Source organism: Rhinatrema bivittatum, chromosome 9, assembly GCF_901001135.1.
Source record: "Rhinatrema bivittatum chromosome 9, aRhiBiv1.1, whole genome shotgun sequence".
NCBI lineage: Eukaryota > Metazoa > Chordata > Amphibia > Gymnophiona > Rhinatrematidae > Rhinatrema > Rhinatrema bivittatum.
The window spans coordinates 182,316,794-182,340,571 of NC_042623.1; the positions used below are offsets into that span (position 1 = coordinate 182,316,794).

The 23,778-nt window shown below is 49.8% G+C and overlaps 1 protein-coding gene across 1 annotated transcript in view; it reads left to right on the plus strand.

Annotated features, from left to right (window-relative positions):
* The window catches only part of ARMC9 (armadillo repeat containing 9), a 295,211-nt gene that overhangs the window by 20,601 nt on the left and 250,832 nt on the right, over positions 1-23,778 (plus strand). The window contains 3 exon segments of the mRNA XM_029615818.1: positions 2,983-3,094; positions 3,097-3,152; positions 11,480-11,635. Of these exon segments, the coding sequence (XP_029471678.1) occupies positions 2,983-3,094; positions 3,097-3,152; positions 11,480-11,635 (324 nt within the window).

Here is a 23,778-nt window from a genome sequence, read left to right on the forward strand (position 1 = left end):
GCCTGGGCCAGTAAAACTTGGACCTGTCTTGTGGTTTGGCCTTTGAGAGGGCTCATCTGCTGAACCGTGGTTATTCTTTGGCAGTGATATCCACATTGCTTCGCGCTATAAAGTTTTCTACATCTCTGGATTATATTACGGTTTGGAGAGTATTCGAGAATTGGTGTGGAGTGAGCAATTCTTACCCTCTGAGTGGAGATCCCACTGATTTTAGAATTTTTCCAGGAGGGATTGATTGCTTGTCCTCCTATCCAGATGTGTCTAGGTTCTTGATTGCTTGTCCTCCTATCCAGATGGGTCTAGGCTCTTGCAGAAAGTCAAGCATCTACAGCCTCCCTTGTGTCTACTAGTGCCTCTTTGGGATCTTAATCTGGTATTGAGATTTTTGGCGAGCCCTACCTTTTGGCTGCTGCATATTCTCTCCTTGCGACTACTTACTTTGAAAACAGTTTTCCTTGTATGATCTGTTCTGTGAGGTGTATTTCCGAGCTGCAGGCTCTTTCTTGCCATGAGCCTTTCTACGAATAACTCTGGGGATGGTGCAGCTCAGGACTGTATCTTCCTTTTTGCCGAAGGTGGTATCGGCGTTCCATTTGAATCAGTCTTATTTCCCTGCCCACACTGGACAGGGAGAGAGATGAGTGGGATTTTCGGTTATTACATGCCTTAGATGTGAAGCAGCATCTGATGTGGTACTTGAAGGTTACTCACTCTTTGAAGAAGACTGATCCACTGTTTGTTCTCCATGGTGGAGGTACACAAGGAGAACCAGCATCGCGGGTGACAGTAGCCTATTGGGTTAAAGAGGTCATCACAGTTGTCTATGTGGATGCAGATGTTCAGTTGCCTAGGGAAGTCAGGGTGCATTCCACTAGAGCATAGGCGGTCTCATGAGCGGAGATTCGGTTGTTGTTTCTGGTCTAGATTTGCCAGATGGCAATGTGATCCTCCTTGTGTACTTTCTCCAAGCATTACCGCTTGGATGTTAAGACTCATGAGGACATGAATCTTCGCACGAGCAGTGTTGACAGGAGTGGAGGCCCTTTTCAGGAGTAACTATGGTACATCTTACCAGTGTAGATTGGTCTGCCTGAATGCAGAGGAAGGTGAAATTACTTCTTACCTGATAATTTCCTTTCCTTTAAGGAACGCAAACCATTCCACAATCCTGCCTTGGGCTGCCTACTTGATTTTGGTTTCAGTTCATCCCTTATATGGAGATGATGCTGAGAATTCTTTGTTCTGAATCGTTTGAAGGACTGGTAAGAGAAGAACCAGCCCCTAAGATGGCTGGAAGTAATGAGTCGTTGGCTGTTAATAGTCTTGGTTCAGGTATAATCAGCTTTTCTAGAGATACTGGCAGGCTGATGTCAGGGCAGGGCTAAATGTCTGTGATGTCAGTTTTCTCAGTCTCCATCTGCCGATAGGAGTGCATAAGTCACTGATGTGGATAGGCCTGCCTTCCTTAGAGGAAAGGAAATTATAAGTAAGAAATAATTTCACCTTTGAAAGGAATGGAGCAAGCCTCTTGGAGTGGAGGAGTAGCCTAGTGGTTAGAGCAGTGGGCTATGAACCAGGAGACTAGGGTTCGAGTCCTGCTGTCACTCCTTGTGACCTTGGGCAAGTCACTTTACCCTCCATTGCCTCAGGTACAAACTTAGATTGTAAGCCCTCTGGGGTTAGGGAAAATACTACAGTACCTGGATGTAATCTGCTTTGAAGTGCTGAAAAAAGTACGAAAAGCGGAATATAAATCTAAATAAATAAATAGCCTAGCTCATAGAGTGCATTTGTACTGCTTAAACTAGAGAGCAGAAAATACAGCAGCACATGCTCAGCAACCTGACAAAGCCTCAGGCGTAAAGGAAATGTCAGGCTTCTTTGGTTGACTGGTATGTTTGGCCTGCCTCATTGGTATGTCAGTGGGTGATTAGGCCTGAGTCCTTTTGAGTAGGAATGGGTGATTGTCATGACTCTGAAAGAGCAGCTAGCGTAAGAATCTTGGAGATTATGATCTCTCATTGGAAAGACAAGTGGTAAAGTTCCTGGCATGGTTGGGGGTCTCACTAGAAAGGGAAATGCAAAGAGATTCCTGATGATTCCCAGCAAAATATAAAAATTGCCAAAATGGCTGAGACTATAAATCCATCAGTTCTAGGGTCCCGTCTGATAGCACCGAGCAGCACATAATTAAAGGGCAAAGTATAAGAAGCAGGCCGTGTGTAGAATTGTCTCTCTGTCATTATCTGCCAGGTTTGGGGATCCATTGAAACCTGTGTGACATCTCTAACTTACATTAAATAGCCTGGGATCGTTCCTCCACTAATTTGTTCTAATCTTTAGGATCTCTGACTTTCTCAGCTCCACACGGCTGTTTACTCTCTCGCACGACAATGTTGTATAGTTTAAGGTTATTGTTGTGCTAGCATTATGACCCCTCCATCATAATTGTTCTCTTTAAGATATTTTTTATTAATTTAGTTGTCTAAAATACCCTGTATATAATTTTAGTTGTCTAAAATACCCTGTATATACTCCCTGTTCTTATATACATATATACCCATGGTTTTTGTTGCTTAGATCTATTAATTATACGAATATATATTGTATATTTGTTTTCATATTTTGTCTACTGTTCTCTGTAAGGGCGATGCCCACAAGTTATTAGTTGTATGTAAATCGATACGATGTGCAAACGGCTATCGGTATATAAAAAAACTCCAAATAAATAAATAAATAAATAAAATAATCTCTGGCTTCTGACTTGAAAGATCATTGGTAAGATACTGGGCAATAACTGGACTCTCAGTGCGAGGCCAGCACAGGATTCCTTATGGTCTCAATATCTGTCAAAAGATCTCTTCAGGCAGTGAAGTTATCTGGTACTTGTGCTTTTACAAAGTTTGTTTCACTGCCTAGGGAAGCAGCTTTTAGCCTTTGAGCAGATTATTAAGACACTTTGTGGTGTTCATTCATCCACAGAAGGATCTGATCATGGCTTTTGAAGCTGGAGACCGGCAAGTGTTCTTTGAGTTGTGGGAAGAACACGTTTCTCCAGGAATCCGAGACAGCGAGCCCCTTGCCCAAAAGCTGGAGTTTATCTCAACATCCATTTCGCAATTTTCCCATTGAAGTACTCTGTGGGAAAGCTGGTAAGTTAGCGCGTCTCGTTTAACTGTGGGGCCGCTACAGTAAAGTGTGCCCAGCCCTAGTGCACAGGTTTGGACACGTTAGATTAGCACCCAATGCAATAAGGAGATTAGTGCATCCAAAATGTGCGCGCAAACAAATACATAACCGATAGCACCCATCACATGTAAATTCCATGTAGATGAGCTATTATCACCGAAGAAGGAAAGCACTAGGCGCCCAAAGCACACTTTTTAATGTGACAAATTTAACTCCAACCCTGGAGGTGGAGTAAAGTCAATTAATGAGTCAAGGGCTTATGAGAAATTAAAAAAAAAAGAAGATACGATTCTCTGTGTTACAATGAGTGTGTCTTTCTACTTTAATTTACTGCTTGTGGTGGAGAAAAAAGGTTTATTGGCTTGATTAAAAAAAAAATTGTTTTCTTATGGTTGCGCAGTTTAGACGCCCATAGCAAGAGGTGCTTAATATAAGATACGTCAGCAACCTCAGCAAAATAACAAAAAAATCGGCCTGAAGAAGATGGGATAAAAATGGATGCTCGTATTGAGTGCCCATTGCAGTTGCGTGCTGTGGCTGCACGATTGTCCCCTAGTGCTCCCTTTTTTACGCAGTTTCTCATTTAAATACTGCATCGGTCGCCTAGGGGATGTGACTGCGCACGTGTTAGGAAAATGGGCGCTCAGTATGAGTGCCCGGTTTCAGTGCGTATCTTATTGCATCGGCCCCTCTGTGTTTTAGGTGCCTGAAACAGTCATGTTAACATCATAATAAGCCCACAAAACCAAACACAATTGTAACACTGGTAATTGATTCATATAAATCAATATTGCCAAATATATGTAGGCCCCTCACTCTAAGGGTCTGTCACCATCATACAGACTCCTAATTAGGTATAGGGCCACCTTGCTTTAATTATAACGTTTTTAACTTTTTTGTAATTTTTTCTTTTTTTAAAATGTCAAGCAAAATGATCGATGATGGGCATTAAATCACCGCTGTACATAGCACAAAGGTGTCAAACGATACGAGAGGAATCGCAATACTCATCTGTTGTTGCCAAATTTTGGCTGGTGTCCCTCTCGACACGCGCGTGTTTCGAACCCAAAGTTCTGCCTCAGGGGGATATCCTTCTGTATCTGAAACTTCACGAATTACCCAGCTTCAAACCGCGATTTGCCTCCTTCATTTTCTCAATTTTTTGGCTTTTTTAGAGCTGTCTTCATTTTTCGGCGGTCGAGTCTCGCCGCCCTTGTATAAATACAAGGGCGGCGAGACTCGGCCGCCGAAAAATGAAGACAGCTCTAAAAAAAGCCAAAAAATTGAGAGAATGAAGGAGGCAAATCGCGGTTTGAAGCTGGGTAATTCGTGAAGTTTCAGATACAGAAGGATATCCCCCTGAGGCAGAACTTTGGGTTCGAAACACGCGCGTGTCGAGAGGGACACCAGCCAAAATTTGGCAACAACAGATGAGTATTGCGATTCCTCTCGTATCGTTTGACACCTTTGTGCTATGTACAGCGGTGATTTAATGCCCATCATCGATCATTTTGCTTGACATTTTAAAAAAAGAAAAAATTACAAAAAAGTTAAAAACGTTATAATTAAAGCAAGGTGGCCCTATACCTAATTAGGAGTCTGTATGATGGTGACAGACCCTTAGAGTGAGGGGCCTACATATATTTGGCAATATTGATTTATATGAATCAATTACCAGTGTTACAATTGTGTTTGGTTTTGTGGGTTCACGAATAAGGTACGCTGGAATACAGTGTGTGAAAGGGTAGAGGTTTGTGATTAACATCATAATAAGTACATGGTATTACTCGGAATACCAAACCTACAATTCCCTGTACGTACCTGGATCAGTCCAGACAGTGGGTTATGTCCCCAATCCAGCAGATGGAGTCAGCCCAAAACTTCGAGGGGGCGTCACCTTAAGTACTACTACCCCCTCTGCAGGAGTTCAGTATCTTCTGACTCCAGCAGATGCGAGTAGTGTAATCTGGGCTTGCTCCCGATTGCCTATCACCTATTTCTTTTGCGTCCCTCGTTTGGGGCTCTATTTTCTGTAGGTTTGGTTAGACTGTTTGGATCAAGTTGTAATTAAAAAAAAAAAAAAAAAAAACCAAAAAAAACTTAATTGAGTAATTGGAGAGGCGTGGCTTTCTTCTGCTTCTCTGTCTCTCCCTTTCCTCTCTACCGGCGCTAGTCGTTGCTGCTCCGGGGTAAGTGAGACTTTGTTTTGAGCTGTTTTTCTCTCTTCTCGTCACAGCTAGGTCGCACGCGGCTGCCGGTGCTCCGGCCTGCCAGCGTCTTCACCCTCTCCCGCGGCCATCTTGCGGCTCCTCGTGGGCTGCAGCGGGGAGAGGGCTGATCGTCTCCAGCGGGTTGTGCGGCCAGGAGGGCCCCCCCGCGGCGCCGTTTTTCGCTTCGGCGGGTAGCGCAGGCCACCAGGGCCCCCCCGCAGCGGCGATCCGTCGCGCGGCCCCCCCCCGGGTTTCCAGGCGTTCTGGGCTGTCGGGCACTGTTTCGAACCTTGCGCTCCGGATGCCGAGGCCAGCGCGTTGCTCGGCCTGTGGCGAGCCTGGATCGCGCGTCTCAAGGGAGGGAATTTGTGCGCGGTGCCTCCCCGGGGGGGAAGGCTCTTCGCGGTCCCTCACTCTTCGGTCCTCCATGACAGCCTTGCCCGGGCGGCGCGGGCCGGCCCCTCCCCCATTCCTGGCGGGAACGGCGGCCATCTTGCATGCGCTGCGCCCTGAAGGGGCCCAGGCAGCGCGGGGGGACGAGGAAGCTTCGGAGGGCTCACCCCCGAGATTAATACCTGAGACAGACCCGGAGGAAGGCCCGCTGGGGCAGGGTCCCCCGGGGCCCCCACCCGCGGAGGTCCCCCCGACTAGACCGGGGTTTTCCCCGGAGTTTATCCGTCTGATGCATACGGCTTACCTACAGGACCTGGCTGCGCTCTCGGATCCGCCACCATCCAAGCTACCGCGACCTTCGCCCTCCTATCCGGCCCCCCCCGCTCCGGCGGGCGTGGGGGCCCCACAGCCCCCCAGCCAACCACGGCTCCCGGTGGGTTCGGGGGGACTTGGGTCGGCACCAGCTTCCCCTGGATCGGACCCTGCGGCGGCGGGTCAAGGGGACTCCACTTCAGAAGGTGAGGATCCGCGCACGCTACGTCTCTTCCAGCGGGAAGAGCTGGATGACCTGATCCCACAGATCATTCAGGGGTTGGACCTTGATCCTCCGCCGGATCCACCAGCTCCCGTCGCGCCCGCTGTAGTCACCTCCTCAAAGAAGGGAGACCCGGTGCTGGCAGCCCTTCGCCCGAGGGCTCGGGCTTTTCCCATTCACGAGTCGTTCCTGCAGCTTCTCACCAGGGAATGGGATGCCCCGGAATCCGCGCTGAAGGGCAGCCGGGCCATGGAGAGGCTGTATCCGCTGCCGGAAGATTTTCTGGATCTCATCAAGGTACCCAGAGTGGACTCCGCGGTGTCGGCGGTCACAAAGAGGACGACTATACCGGTGACAGGTGGAGCAGCGCTAAGGGATACGCAGGATCGCAAGTTGGAAGTCTTCCTCAAGCGGGTCTTCGAGGTCTCTGCAGTGGGGCTGCGGGCTGCGATGTGCAGCTCGCTTGCCCAGCGGGCCAGTCTTCTCTGGGTGCAGCTATTGCTCACGTCCCAGGCGTTGCCACCCGAAGAAGCCGCCCAGGCGGATAGACTGGAAGCCGCGGTGGCATACGGGGCGGACGCTTCCTACGATCTGTTTCGGGTCCTTGCCCGCTCCATGGCCTCGGTGGTGGCGGCACGCCGACTCCTATGGCTACGCAACTGGGCAGCGGACACGTCCTCCAAGTCGAGTCTGGGTTCCCTGCCATTCAGGGGTAAGTTCCTGTTCGGCGAGGATCTGGACCAGATCATCAAGTCCCTGGGGGAAAACGCGGTCCATCGCCTGCCGGAAGACAGATATCGCTCCACCAGGGCTTTTTCGTCCTCCAGGACCAGAGCCAGAGCGCAAAGGCGCTATAGGAGTTATAGGCCGGCGGCGGCTCGGCCCCCTGCCTCCAGGTCTCAGCCCTGGTCTCGCTCCTTTCGCGGGCGCCGCCCCGCACGCCCCGCTTCCACGGCGGGACAACCCTCACCCAAGTCCTCTCAATGATGTTCAGCTCGCCCACTCCGCCGTCCCCAAGATTGGAGGGCGGCTGGCGTTCTTCTACGAGGAGTGGGCGCGGATCACCTCGGATCAGTGGGTCTTGGACACCATAGGACGCGGCTACGCTTTGGAACTTGCCCGCGCTCCGAAGGGTCGGTTCATCTTCTCGCCCTGCGGCTCGGCCATCAAGCGAAGGGCGGTGCAGTCGACGCTGGACAGACTGTGGGAAATAGGCGCCATTGTGCCCGTACCCTCCGGAGAGGTGGGCTCGGGCCATTATTCCATCTACTTCGTAGTACCAAAGAAAGACGGCTCCTTCCGCCCCATACTGGACCTGAAGGAAGTCAACAAGTCCCTCAGGGTGATCCGGTTCCGCATGGAAACGCTACGTTCGGTGATCGCGGCGGTACACCAAGGGGAGTTCTTGGCCTCCTTGGACTTGACGGAGGCCTACCTTCATATCCCCATTCGCCAGGAGCATCATCGGCTCCTACGGTTCAAGATTCTGGATCAACATTTCCAGTTTGTGGCGCTTCCGTTCGGCCTGGCAACGGCCCCACGCACCTTCACCAAGATCATGGTAGTTGTGGCGGCTGCCCTTCGGAAGGAGGGTATTCTAGTTCATCCTTATTTGGACGACTGGCTCATACGGGCGAAGTCTTTTCGGCATGGCCAGGCGGCAGTGGCCAGGGTGATAGAGTTCCTGCAGTCCCTGGGTTGGGTGGTGAACTTCTCCAAGAGCTCCCTCGTGCCTTCGCAGCGCTTGGATTTCTTGGGGGCGACCTTCGACACCCGTCTGGGGGCGGTTTTTCTACGACAGGACAAGGCGCACTCCCTGCGGGAGCACATACAGCGGTTTTCTGCATTACCAGCTCCCACCTCCTGGGACTATCTACAGCTCCTGGGGGTGATGGGCTCCACCATCGACATGGTTCCTTGGGCATTTGCGCACCTCCGGCCGCTACAGAGAGCACTCCTATCCCGCTGGAAACCACTTTCGCAGGACTACCAGGTGATACTCCCGCTGCCACAGGTTGCACGGAGCAGCTTGGACTGGTGGATGGTCCCGGAGAATCTGGCTCGCGGCGTGTCCCTCGAGCTACCAAATTGGGTAGTGGTTACCACCGACGCCAGTCTCGTAGGCTGGGGAGCAGTCTGCGACCGCAGCGCCACGCAGGGGACGTGGTCCGCGGAGGAGTCGACGTGGTCCATCAATCGTCTGGAGACCAGAGCGGTCAGGCTGGCGCTGCTTCACTTCCTGCCGCTCCTTCGGAATCAGGAAGTCAGAATCCTGTCGGACAACGCGACCACGGTGGCCTACATCAACCGACAGGGCGGCACCCGCAGTCCGCAGGTCGCGCTAGAGGCGGCGATGCTGATGCAGTGGGCGGAACGGCACCTGGCCCGTCTGGCGGCCTCGCACATAGCGGGCGTGGACAACGTCCAGGCGGATTTCCTCAGTCGCCAGTTTCTGGATCCCGGAGAGTGGGCCCTCTCCGATGCGGCCATGCAGCTGATCGTTCGGCGGTGGGGCCCCCCCCCACCTGGATCTCATGGCATCCGCTCAAAACACCAAGGCGCCTCGTTTCTTCAGTCGCCGGAGAGAACGGGGGGCGGAGGGCGTCGATGCTCTCGCGCTCCCGTGGCCGGCCGATCTGCTTCTCTACGCGTTTCCCCCGTGGCCACTGGTGGGAAGGCTACTACGTCGGATAGAGGCTCATCGGGGGACCGTCATCTTCGTCGCGCCAGAGTGGCCGAGACGACCTTGGTTTGCGGACCTCCTTCACCTGGTAATCGACGGACCCCTCCGGCTGGGACATCTTCCCCGCCTCCTCCACCAGGGCCCAGTATTTTTCGACCAGGCCGAACTCTTCTGTCTCGCGGCCTGGCTTTTGAGAGGCGTCGCCTCCGCCGACGGGGATACCCGGAGGCGGTAGTGTCCACGCTGCTGCGCTCCCGAAAGACCTCGACGTCGGTGGCCTATGTGCGGGTCTGGAAGGTGTTCGAGCTGTGGTGTACCAGCCTGAACACAAGTCCTTCGGAGGCGTCTGTCCCTCAGATCCTCCAGTTTCTACAAGAAGGGGTGGACAAGGGGCTCGCTTACAACTCACTTCGGGTTCAAGTGGCCGCTCTTGGCTCCCTCCTGCGCGACGGAGGATCTCTGTGGCGACACCCGGACATCGCCCGTTTTCTCAAGGGGGTCAAACACTTGCGGCCCCCACTGCGGGATCCTTGTCCCTCTTGGAGTCTCAATCTGGTACTGCGTTCCATGTCAGGACCTCCGTTTGAACCGCTGCGGAATGCGACAATCAAGGATCTCACCCTCAAGGCTGTGTTCCTGGTGGCCATCTGCTCCGCACGGCGTATTTCGGAGCTGCAGGCCCTGTCGTGTAGAGAACCTTATCTTCGGTTCTCCGATTCGGGAGTCTCACTTCGCACTGTTCCCTCCTTCCTTCCGAAGGTGGTGTCCACTTTCCATGTGAATCAGACGGTGGAACTTCCATCGTTCTCTTCGTCGGAGCCGCGGTCTCTTCGTCTCCTTGACGTCAAGCGCACTCTGAGGCTCTACCTGGAGGCTACGAATGATTTCCGGACTTCTGACCATCTCTTCGTCCTTTGGTCCGGTCCCCGGAAGGGATCTCAGGCCTCGAAGACGACCATTGCCAGATGGCTGAAGGCCGGCATTGCTGCCTCCTATATTGGGGTGGGGCGGACTCCCCCACCCGGCATAGTAGCACATTCCACACGCTCCCAGGCGGCCTCCTGGGCTGAGAGCCGCTCGGTATCTTCGCAAGAAATCTGTAGAGCGGCCACCTGGAAGTCGTTGCACACGTTCTCGAGACACTACAGACTACACCTCGCCTCGTCCGTCCAGGGACATTTTGGCGAACAGGTCCTACGAGCAGGCCTCGCAGGATCCCACCCGGGTTAGGGAAGCTTGGGTACATCCCACTGTCTGGACTGATCCAGGTACGTACAGGGAAAAGAAAATTATTACTTACCTGCTAATTTTCGTTCCTGTAGTACCATGGATCAGTCCAGACGCCCACCGCATTTGGGTTCTAGGTCCTATTTCTGCTCGGCTGTATGTGGATGCTGATTCTGTTCAACTGTGTCTCCCGTTACAGTAGTGTCCTTACTGCTGTTTGTGTTTCACGTATTTCCAGTTTTGTCACTGTTCTTTTCACCGTTTCTCTTGGAGTTTGACACGCTATGTTCGTGCCCGACCACTCGTTGGTGGGTCGGTTTCAGTTTTCTACGTTAACATTCAGCGGCTTATTGTTGCCGTCTTGTTTCAACTTGATCCAAGCGGGGGTTTCTGTTTACTCGGGCTTTGATATACTCGATACTGAACTCCTGCAGAGGGGGTAGTAGTACTTAAGGTGACGCCCCCTCGAAGTTTTGGGCTGACTCCATCTGCTGGATTGGGGACATAACCCACTGTCTGGACTGATCCATGGTACTACAGGAACGAAAATTAGCAGGTAAGTAATAATTTTCTTATATCTTTTCTCTGTGGGAGAGACCCATTATTTATGGGTTAATAAAAGTAATATTAATCATATGTATGTATGTGTATATATATATATATGTTGCAGAAAAACTAAATAATGACTGTGAAACAGAGCTACATGGACAATGCTTACTGCATTGCAAAAGCATTATTAAATAAAAACGTCTTGAACATCATCTTAACATTTTTGTGTCCCTTGTGTTGCGGATTTTGGATGGTAGAGAGTTCCATATGGTAGGGTCACAGATGGGAAAAAAAATTGCAACTTGTGAAAAAGAACTTGATGTCAGCAAGTGGATATGAGACATTTTCTTACCTGTGAGTTTTCTGTCAATTAACTCTGGATGCAGTCAGGACTGGTGGACCATACAGCTGATAGGTTGATGTGAGATGAAGTCATATGACTCTCTTCTCTTTAGTCTTTGTCTGGGGAAATGCTCAGACTGTTCAGGACCACTAAGGGGATAGGAGCTCCCAAGCAGATGTATCCCGATTGTACTGTTTGATGCTTTCTTGAGTCTCCCTGTTGACTTTAGACAAACAGTACAGACGTGCTCTTAGATTTGCGCCTTTGCTTCAGGCAGGGTACCACCATCGGCCCCAGACATTCCTTCACTGAGTTTATATCTAAATATAACTTCTTCCTTTGTTTCTCAGGACAAAGTGGACTTAGATGACCGGATCTCTCACTTTAAAACCTACCTGGAGACCAGCGGAGCTGCACTGAGCCAGACCACAGAATTTCTTCCCTTCTATGCCTTGCCTTTTGTTCCCAATCCTACGGTGCACCCCTCCTTTAAAGACCTGTTTCAGGTAAAGAGCTTAGGTGAGCAGCATTGCCAGCAGAACATCGTGCTGTTGGCAGAATCTAATACAGCTCTGGCTATGTGGTTGCCATCCAGAAGCCCCTGTCCAGCTAAAGAAAAGGATGGGTGTTAATCTCAAACACCAGCACCTCCTTATTCCACTACTGAGACTCTCAGGCACATGCCTGCCCTGCATTTCCTCCTGCTATTCAGGATTGAGACCTCCCCATACACAGCTCTTCCTCTGCAACTCACTCTGGCTCTGCAGCATCCCTTGCTATGCCAGCTTTGCTAACGCACCTCACTCCTGCACTGTGATTCCATTTCTGAAAGTATTACCAAAGTGTATGTAAATTGCCCTGATGTCAATACTGTGAGCATCAAATTAATTTCATTTGTGATCTAAGTCACAGTTCAAACTGATCTACAGAAGTATAGTTAATGGCAGATAAAAGACCAATTGATCAATCCGGTTAGATCAGAGTTATTCCTTCCCAACCATAAGGCTTCACAATAATCCTAACAGCCACGAACTCCAATGCAATTGTTGCCCAGTCATCCAGTCTTCCAAGTCTCCATGGCCTTTCTGGATGTCTCCCACTACTGCCAATCTGCTACACTGATCTAGTAAACACAAGGGATGTTTAGCCTGCCAAATGAACCTGGCTATGTAAGTGCCTGATTTTCCAATAAAACTTGTAGTTATTACTGTATTTGCAACCTGCCAGACAAACCCAACGCTGTCTCCATTTTTTTGAAATTAAGGTCTCTCTGTACTTGTCCCATGCTTTCTCTTTTGACTCGGCAGTTTCCTGGACCTACCCAGATCATTCCAGACCAGTGGGTTATGCACTCCCACCAGCAGTTGGAGGCAGAGAACAAACCTTTGAGGCACTGCTATATACCAAGTGTGCCACCTGCAGCTCCTCAGTATTTCTTTGTCTCCAGCAGATGGTGGTGGTGCATACCTGAGGTTCTTGGCTGAGTTATCTAGAGTTGCATTTGCTCCCCGAGGTGCCAGATTCTGTCTTTACGCCATCCCTTGGGTGGAGCCGGGCGGAGTTTGGATACCCCTGGCAGTGATAGCCCGAGCGTCCTGGGACTCCCAATAGCCAGGGAACTGGCTCCCTAAGTGTTTCCGAAGCCTCCCTCTGGGTTGCTGCTGGCTCAGGGAAGAATCCCCGTTGGGGAATTCTTGTTTTATCCCTTTGTCCTGGTTCTCTGAATTTTATTAAGTTTAAAAAAACCCCCAAAAAACTAAAAAATACTTTGAAAGGCTGTCTCTTCTAATTTGTGAGTTCAGCGGCACTTCTGGGTGCATTGGTCTGCTCGGCATTACTGAGCCCGGCAGCCTTACAGGCGGGCTGCCAGCTCCGACCTCGGGCCTCCCCCTGGTACCTCCGGCTGCGCCTAGTCCCCAGCATCTCAGGTCAGGATACCATTGCTCGTCGGGCCTCTCTGCGTGGTCCGCGGAGAGACGCCACTACCCGTGCCGCGCCCCTCCCTAGGCACGCGTGCATCGCTGATCCTATGAAGGGCCCGCGGTGGGAACCTGGTCGCAGCCTCGGATGATGTCAAACTCTTCAGTGTATTTAAGCTCAGGCCTCGCTCCATAGCGTTGCCTTTGCAACATGTCTCCTCGCTACTTGAGTACTCATTGCTACCAGAGATTCGTCTCTACTCTTCATTCCTGACCCTCGTTGTTCCTGTTCTCTTTGTTCCTGCCCTGCCTATCCTTTGGATTGATTGCATGGACTTCGGCTTCGCTACGCCTGACTACGCTACAGCCTATCTCCAGACCCTGACTATTGCTTTGACTACTGCTATTGACTTCTCTGTGATCAGACCTCAGCTTTGATTGACTAAAGCTATTGACTTCTCCATGATCAGATCTCAGCATTGCTTGCCACAACCTTTGCATGCCGCCGGCCCTGATCCAAGCCTGTCAGTTGATGCCTCTTCAAGCCTACTCCCTGGACGTGGACTTATTAGGCTTCGGCCTATCTCTGCTCAAGTGCCCTCAGTCAGCCTCTATTCCATTGGCGCCCGAGTTCCAGTACCTTACCCAGACCAGAGTAGGACTATGCCATCTATCGTCTGCTGTCTCTGGGCTGAACCAACCTCTCTTGCTATTCAACCTCTAGGCCCACCTAAGTCCTGCCGACCCCGGCACCCAAAGGCTCAACCCGCGGGGAACAAGGGCTGGTATAGGTGAAGCTCCAGCAGCCTCTGCCAATCAGCCCACTCCACCTGCTGACGGGTCCTCGCCTACGGGTTGCGTCAACCCCCACCTTGGCCCAAGGGTCCCCCTCCAACGTAACACTCCCTGAAGGACCTTATTTTGAAGGCAGTTTTTCTGGCACCGATTTGTTCTGCCAGACAGATTTCAGAACTTCAGGCTTTCCTGTCTGGATCCCTTCCTGCGCATTTCTACCGATAAGATTTCTTTGCGCACGGTGCCTTCTATTTTGCCTAAAGTGGTGTCTGCCTTCCATGTGAATCAAACTGTTACACGGTTTTCCGGATTGGTTTCAAGATTCTTCGTCAGGTAGGGACCTTCACCGTTTGGACGTTCGCCGAGTTCTGCTACGTTATTTGAAAGTCACTAATTCCTTTCGGAAGTCGGACCACCTTTTTGTGTTTGGGGGCCCGAAGAAAGGAGAGAAGGCATCCAAGTCTACTTTGGCTCGCTGGTTGAAAGAGACCATTTGTTTAGCCTACCTTGGCAAGGGCCGTCCGATTCCAGATGGTTTGAAAGCGCATTCTACTAGAGCGCAGGCATCCTCTTGGGCGGAATGTCAGTTGGTACCTCCAGAAGAAATATGTAGGGCACGGACTGGTCCTCTGTGCATACCTTTACCAGACATTACTGTTTGGGATGTGCGGTCACCGCAGGACGTGGTTTTTGAGGAAAGCATTCTGAGAGCGGGTCTTTCGGGTTCCCACCCGGTGTAGTGTGGCTTTGGTACATCCCACTGGTCTGGACTGATCTGGGTATGTACAGGAAAGGAAAATTGGGTCTTACCTGCTAATTTTCGTTCCTGGAATACCACAGATCAGTCCAGAGGCCCGCCCTGGTATGACTGCTGAAAGACTGATTTGCCTGGTAGTTAACCGCAGTATATAAGAAGTTTGTGAGTGATACTCCTTTTTCAAATTGATGTGTTGTTATGAGTTGTGGTCTGGAGCTGGGTTATTCCGGTTCTGGGGAATCCAACCCTTGGGGTTTTTTCTGTTCATCCTTATTGGGGTTAAAAGTTTCCATTCTATCTTGGCTTGGGTACAGGTCAATACTGAGGGACTGCAGGTGGCACTCTTGGATATGTAGCAGTGCCTCAAAGTTTTGTTCTCTGCCTCCATCTGCTGGTAGTGATGCATAACCCACTGGTCTGGACTGATCTGTGGTATTACAGGAACGAAAATTAGCAGGAAAGACCCAGTTTTCCTTTCTTCCTGCTCCTTTGTACCTGTATTGGAACTAGAGCAGGGTTCTGGCACCATGAACCTCGATTTACAATTACTAGGGGATTTTTTTCCGTATTTTTATTGTTATTTCCTTTCTCCAGGATACTTAGTTCTGTTATTGCAGTGGATTCTGGACTGGAGACCATGCTCTAAGACTCTATCCAAAACCTTGCAATCATGGGCTCTGAATCTGATCACCAGGTGTCACCCCCTAAATAATGACCATGTAAAAGGGAGTCTGTGGCAAGATCTGGTAAACAAGCTAATGGCAGGCAGCAAGCAAGATGAGATCAGGAATAGACCGGGTCAAGACTGAAGGCAAGAATCCAGGGCTCAAAAATTCATGATGTGGCGACAGAACCTCTTGCTCAGGCATTATCCACCTAAATGAGCAAACTTATATGTAGGGAGAGTAATGATGACATCAAGGCATGCCAAAGGAAGTCCAGGATGTTGGGCTTATAAAATCAGGAAGAGAAGCGTGTCTGAACAAGGTAGGAAGCAACTTATGTTCTTATGTTCCAACTAACATGTGGAGAGGCATAAAGAACAGCAGATACTCAGAGTAGAGCTCTCCGCCCTCTTAATGGCTCAAGCGGTCGAACCTGTCCTGTCAGGCCAACGGGGAGGGGGATGATTCTAATCCAGGTATTTCCTGATTCCCAAGAAAACTGGTGGCCTTTGCCCCATTCTGGACCTGAGGACGATAAACCGGTTTCTTGTCAGAGAAAAGTTCAAGATGGACTCGTTGGGCACTTTGATCCCCCTCCTCAAAGCTGGGGACTGGCTCTGGTCCCTTGATCTCAGACGCATTCTCCCATATCCCCATTTCTCCGACGGATCAGAGGTATCTATGGTTCCTGGTAGAGGAAGAGCACTACCAGTATTACGTACTGCCTTTCGGGGAGCATGAAGGCTCTATAATCCCATGAACTAACAATTCTGAAATTTCCCCTCTTATTCCTCTAATTGTCTCCAGGGAAAGTTCATATTGGGCTTTATGAGGTTCCTGCTCTCCCTTCAGCAAATTTATCTTAACAGGCTGTGTTGATTTGGCTAACCCAAATGGAGATTCCAGGGTAGCCCATATTGGGGAGTCTGGCAATAAAATGAGGATTTAGTCGCTAGTTATGACATTTGCTGTGAAAGTCGCAATGCTGCGTTCTCCTCATAGGGGAGGAAAGTCAGCTCAGCATCAAGTTGGGTTCCAAGATCCCTACCTAGAAGGTTAACAGAGCACTGTGGAGAATACAGAAAGGGAGCTGTTAATCTCTGACCTAAACATTCATTTTGGCATGGGAGAGGTAATCAGGTTTGAGTAGTACACCCTTCAAACCCCATAGTGAGTCTAGTTTTGGTAGACAAGAAAACACTGGACGGCAGTGTTGTTAAAACAATTCCTATATCAATTAACATTTCAACGGGATAACCATTAATGTACAATGTGACAAGTGTCTCTCGGGTCCCGCACTAACATCTGCAATCATTGGGGTCTGGGAGGTCACGGGATGGTTCCCAAGTGGGAAATCTGCCCTCACGACATTATTCCCTTGTCCGTTCCCTCTATTAGATTGGCACGAACGTGCAACGTGATCCCACTTACCACAATTCCAACAACCAACATTCTGACAAATATTGCAATTTTGTCTCCCATGTCTTCTAGGGCCACGGCTCCCTCTACGATATCCCTTTCTTCCTGCTCGACCTTGCCACTGAATCTGTGCTGCTGGCCAGCTCGTAGGGGGAAGCAGCTGCTCCTCATCAAATTCCCACAAATAATCAAAATCCGGATCTTGATCAGACTCCTCAGACTGGATTGTGCCTGTACTTTTGTCAGACTTTTTCCTTGCAGCTTTCTGCTCAGCAGCTTTTAGCTGCATGGCACACAAACGAGACTGCAGTTTCACTAATTCTTCTTGTGGCTTTTCTAACTCAGAGCAATACTGAGGGACAACATGTAAAATATGTGCCTGAATTTCCTGCCATGTCTTCCCTTCCACCCCCATTACATCATCTAAGCGTTTCCTACTGATTGTGGAAATGTCTTCTTTATAGCTTGGTAAAACATGGGCAACATGTCAGGTGCATCAAAGGGGGTCTCTCTTTATTGTGAGCATTCCTCCCGAAAGGAAGATAACACTAAGGTGTTCTGGGAAGCATCCCAGTGACGGGACATTAGACCAGATATATAAGAACATAAGAAATTGCCATATTGGGTCAGACCAAGGGTCCATCAAGCCCAGCATCCTGTTTCCAACAGTGGCCAATCCAGGCCATAAGAACCTGGCAAGTACCCAAAAACTAAATCTATTCCATGTTACCGTTGCTAGTAATAGCAGTGGCTATTTTCTAAGTCAACTCAATTAATAGCAGGTAATGGACTTCTCCTCCAAGAACTTATCCAATCCTTTTTTAAACACAGCTATACTAACTGCACTAACCACATCCTCTGGCAACAAATTCCAGAGTTTAATTGTGCGTTGTGTGAAGAAGAACTTTCTCCGATTAGATTTAAATGTGCTACATGCTAACTTCATGGAGTGCCCCCTAATCTTTCTATTATCCGAAAGAGTAAATAACCGATTCACATTTACCCGTTCTAGACCTCTCATGATTTTAAACATCTCTATCATATCCCCCCTCATCTGTCTCTTCTCCAAGCTGAAAAGTCCTAACCTCTTTAGTCTTTCCTCATAGGGGGAACTGTTCCATCCGCTTTATCTGTACCTTCTCCACTGCAATTATATCTTATTTGAGATGCGGCAACCAGAATTGTACACAGTATTCAAGGTGCGGTCTCACCATGGAGCGATATAGAGGCATTATGACATTTTCCGTTTTATTCACCATTGCCTTCCTAATAATTCCTAACATTCTGTTTGCTTTTTTGACTGCCGCAGCACACTGAGCCGATGATTTTAAAGTATTATTCACTATGATGCCTAGATCTCTTTCTTGGCTTGTAGCACCTAATATGGAACCTAACATTGTGTAACTACAGCATGGATTATTTTTTCCTATATGCAACACCTTGCACTTATCCACAGTAAATTTCATCTGCCATTTGGATGCCCAATCTTCCAGTCTCAAAGTCCTTCTACAATTTATTACAATCCACTTGTGATTTAACTAGTCTGAATAATTTTGTATCATCTGCAAATCTGAGTACCTCACTCGTCATATTCCTTTCCAGATCATTTATAAATATATTGAAAAGCACCTGTTCAAGCACAGATCCCTGAGGCACTCCACTGTTTACCCTTTTCCATGGAGAAAATTGTCCATTTAATCCTACTCTCTGTTTCCTGTCTTTTAACCAGTTTGTAATCCATGAAAGGACATCGCCTCCTATCCCATGACTTTTTAGTTTTCTTAGAAGCCTGTCTTGAGGGACTTTGTCAAACGCCTTCTGAAAATCCAAATTTGCTACATCTACCTTGTTTACTCGTGCCGTCTGCGGCAGACCCGTGGCACAGCCCCCTCACATTTCTACAGTGACTCCAGCCCCTGGTTCCTCCTAGCTGGTGGTAGTGGGCCATGAACTCCGTCCTCGGGCCTCCACCGGTGACTCGGGCTCTGCCACAGTCACTGGCGTTTCTGGCCCTGTTACCACTTCGCATCGGGCCTCTCTGAGTGGCCCGCAGAGAGACGCTGCTACTCGCGCCGCGCCCACCATTGATCCTTAAGTAGAGACTACGGCGGGAACCTAGCCGCGGCCCCGGATGATGACATCAACTTAACTACAGTATTTAAGCTCAGGCTCCGCTCCCTAGGGTTGCCTTTGCAACAGGTCTCCTTGCTGGTCGAGTACTCGTTGCCTCCTAGAGATTCGTCTCATCCCTGCGTTCCTGTTCCTCGTTGTTCCTGGTTCCTTTCTCTTCGTTCCTACCCTGCTTTGTACTTTGAATAGACTACACGGACAGACTTTGCTTTGCCAGACTTTGCCATTGATTCTCTCCAAGCCCGGACCTCCGCTTCGCCTGACTACGCTACTGCCTGTCCCCAGACCCAGACCTCTGCTTTGCCTGAGTACGCTTTGGACCATCTCCATGATCCGACCTCTGCCGTGCTTGACTACACTCTTGACTATCTCCATGATCAGACCTTCGCCTTGCTTGCCACTGCTTCCGGATTGCTGCCAGCCCTGACTCAAGCCTGCCCTTGGCAGCCTCTCCAGCTTACTCCCTGGAAGTGGTTTCTTCAGGCTTCGTCCTGCTTTTGCTCGAGCGCCCGAGTTTCCAGGACATTACCCAGTCCAGAGTAAGACTGTACCATCTCTCACCTGCTGTCTCTGGGCTGAACCAACTCCTACTGCAGCTACAGAAAAGGCTGTACCCACGGGGAATGAGGGCTGATATAGATGAAGCACCAGCGGCCTCTGTCTATCAGCCCACTCTGCCTGCCGACGGTGGGGACCCGTAGTACTTACCTACAGGTTGCATCAACCCCCACCTCGGCCCAAGGTTCCACCTCCGACGCAACATACCTGTTCACCTTTATCCATGTTTATTAACGCCTTCAAAAAAATGAAGCAGATTTGTGAGGCAAGACTTGTGAGAGAATGACTTTCGGCCACGGGGCCGCGCCAGCATTGGACTTCTTCTGGCAGGGACACTCCTTCTCCAAAGCAGCATGGCCCTGCCAAAATTGTCGGCGTGGTAAACGTTGCCTTAGTAAATGGAAAAGCACTGCTTTTCCACTTACTAAGGCAGCGCTTACTGTGCCATCATTTTCAACAGGGCAGCGCTGCTTTTCTCTTCCAATTCTTCAGCCGCCAGCGGCCAGGATGGGACTCTGCCTGGGCGCCTTACGGTTTTCTTCCAGCTGCAGCAGGATGGTTCGGCTGCGGCCCCACAGATTTCTCTTCAGGCTGTAGTGCCAGCAGCCTCTCTTCTCTTCCGCCGGGAAGTTAAAAGCATTCTAAAGTCAGGGTGAGGTGGCTGCCTCACCCTGCCTCATTATAGAACTGCCCCTGGATTCCATTTACCATCACACGCTGCCTTCTATCCGTCAACCAGTTTGTAAACCACTCCAAAACCTTGGCGCTCACTCCCAAGCTTCTCATTTTATTCAGAAGCCTCCTGAGTGGGACCTTATCAAAAGCTTTGTTGAAATCCAAGTAGATCACATTGAGCACTCTTCCTCGATCCAATTCTTTAGTCACCCAATCAAAAAATTCAATCAGATTTGTCTGACAGGACCTTCCCTGGTGAATACATGCTTCCTCGGTTTGAGCAACCCTCTGGACTGTAGATAGTTCACTATCCGTTTCATCAGCAGAGTCTCTATTACTTTTCCCACCACAGAGGTGTGAGGCTAACCGGCCTGTAGTTACCGGCCTCCTCTCTGCTCCCACTTTTGTGAAGCGGGGCCACCTTTGCTCATCTCCAATCTTACGGCATCACTCCCATTTCCAGGGATCTATTACACAGGTCCTTAAGCGGACCCGCCAGCACATCTCTGTATCCTGGCATGTATCTCATCCGGCCCCATGGCCTTGTCCACTTTCAGTTGTCCTAGCTCTTCCCATATGTTCTCTTAAATGAGTCTTTGGGCAGTCACGTGATTCTAGAAGGTTCGGCAATACTGTATGTTTAACTATAAAAGAAGGATCACTTCCTGTATTAGATGAGATGCTGGTTATTTTGAAAGACAAAGGGCAGCTAGTATACAGCATCTCCCAGGAACACTTATAATGACAAATAAAATTTACTTTATACCTTTTACTGAGTCTAAGTGTTCTTGTTGCCCTGGCCCTGAGTACAGAAATTATGTACAAAATGGAGTTTTGTCCACTCCTCCCCAAAACACAGTCTTGTCAATTAGCGTCGGCCCTTCTCCAGCGTCTTCTTTAATGAACACCAAATTGAAGTAATTGTTTAATATTTTGGCCATTTCTTTGTCGCTCTCCCCCATTGATCTTTGACTCCTTTTAATTTCATTATACCATTCCAGGCCTTTCTCCTTTCTCTGATGTATCTGAAAAATGTTCTGTCTCCTCGTTTTACCTCTTTGGCAATCCTTTCTTCTGCCTGACTTTTTGCTTTCTTGATTACTTTGTCTCCCTCAGTTTCCCCAGATATTCTTCCTCGTGTTCCTCTCTTTGGGATCCTTTATATTTCTTAAACATTGTTTATTTTACTTTATTTTATCAGCCACCTCCTTTGAGAACCAGATTGGTTTCTTATTTCTCTTACTTTTGTTTACTTTTCTAACATATAGATTTGCTGCTCTTGTAATTGCTCCTTTTAATTTGGCCCACTGTTGTTCCATCTCTCTCATTTTCACCCAGTCTTCTAGTTCTACCTCCAGGTACTTCCCCATGTCAACAAAGTCCATATTTTTGAAATTCAAAACTCGGGTCTTCGTGCGACTTCTCTGTATCTTATTTGTTATATCACTGGTGATCACTGGTGCTGAGATGGGCACCCACCCGGACATTAGAGACATTATCCCCATTAGTGAGCATTAGGTTGAGTATAACTCCCTCACTCATGGGTTCCATTACCATTTGTTTGAAGAGAGCGCCTTGCTGTACTTCTGGTAGATTCCGCAGAAGGGATTCTCTGGTCTACATCTGACAGGTTAAAATCTCCAACTTCTCCCTTCTTTAACATGTTTTTGGATGTCTTTGACCAGATTCCTGTCCAGTTCTTCCTTCTAAGCTGGAGGCCTGTACACCACGCCAGTAAAAATGGATGCACCATCATCTTTTTTTAGGACTGCCCATAATGCTTCTTCTCTATTCCACATTCCTTGCAGTTCAGTTGCTTGGATATTGTTTTTGATATAAAGAGCTACTGCTCTCCCTTTTCTGTCCTCTCTGTCTGTTCTTAACAAGTTATAGGTCAAGATGGCCACATCCCAATCGTGAGACTTGTGGGCCATTGTCTCTGTAACAGCAACAATGTACAAGTCTGCTTCCACCTGCAGGTCTGGGATTTTATTGACCAAACTGTAACATGTCCTGGCCGTGCAAGGCCCACACCCGGGCCTACTCATCCTGGGAGTTCAGCTGCCAGCTCCGGTTCAACTTCGCTCGTGGTGGTGGGCAGCCATCTCCGTCCCCGAGCGCCTGCAGCCACCTCTCCCGCTTCTGGCTCCTGTGCGGTTCCTCCTGGCGCTCAGTGGGCCTCCCCATGCGGGCCGTGGAGTGATGCTGCCGCCCTGCTTCCTCCGGGCTCCGGCTTAGGTGCGTGCAACTTGCACACTTTTAAAGGGGCCACGGCGGGAAAGTAGCCTGCGGCCCTGGATGATGACATCACTTGGCCTCTGTATAAAAGGCAGGGCCCAGCCACTTGTTCCCTACCTTGGCAACAGGTCTCTACGATTGCTCGTGTACTAGTTGCTTGTTCCTGGTTCCTGTCCTCGTCTCATTCCTGTCTTCAGTACCTGTCCTTGTTCCTGGTTCCTGCCTTTGCGTGTCTCCTTGTCTACTCCTTGTTCCTCGGACTGCTTCTCTGGTATTGACCCCTGCATTGCCTGGACTACGCTTGGACTGCTTCTCTGGTATTGACCCCTGCTTCGCCTGGACCACGCTTGGACTGCTTCTCTGGTATTGACCCCTGCATTGCCTGGACCACGCTTGGACTGATTCTCTGGTATTGACCCCTGCATTGCCTGGACCACGCTTGGACTGATTCTCTGGTATTGACCCCTGCTTTGCCTGGACCACGCTTGGACTGCTTCTCTGGTATTGACCCCTGCTTTGCCTGGACCACGCTTGGACTGCTTCTCTGGTATTGACCCCTGCATTGCCTGGACCACGCTTGGACTGCTTCTCTGGTATTGACCCCTGCTTTGCCTGGACCACGCTTGGACTGCTTCTCTGGTATTGACCCCTGCATTGCCTGGACCACGCTTGGACTGATTCTCTGGTATTGACCCCTGCTTTGCCTGGACCACGCTTGGACTGCTTCTCTGGTATTGACCCCTGCATTGCCTGGACCACGCTTGGACTGCTTCTCTGGTATTGACCCCTGCTTTGCCTGGACCACGCTTGGACTGCTTCTCTGGTATTGACCCCTGCTTTGCCTGGACCACGCTTGGACTGCTTCTCTGGTATTGACCTCTGCTCTGTTCCTGGTACTGTGCCTTCCTGCCGCCTGCCCTGACTCCAGCTTGCCTTGGACTCTCCTTGTCTTCTACGGACCTGGATGCCCACTGTCTCCTTTTGTTCCTGTTGGCATCTAGGTCTTCAGAACCCTGCCTCGTCCGGACCGTCCTCGGCCTTCCTACACCTCTGCTGGTTCCTGGCGTGCCCTTGACTTCACCAACTGGGAGTCGTCTCACAGAGGCCCACCTAAGACCAGCTGGCCCAGGCACCCAAGGATTCAACCTAAGGGGAACGTGGGCTGGTATTGGCGAAGCTCCAGACGGCCTCTGCCTCCTAGCCTGCTCCACCTCCTGACGGTGGGGACTCGTAGGGTGAGCCCTACGGGTAGTGCCAACCCCACCTCGAGCCAAGGGTCCACCATCAGCGCAACACAAACTACAGGCATTTGTAGTCCTAGCTTTCCACTTACTGTCCCTTGATTTGTTTTGCTTCTTAGACACCTGTTCCGCCTTTTTGAGCTGATTGATTTTGTTGTTTTCTCTTCCCTCATCTTTTATAGCTTTTATTGCTTGGGGGTGACGTCCCTTTTATTGGCCGTCTCCTGCCACCCCCGTTCTTCAGTTTAAATG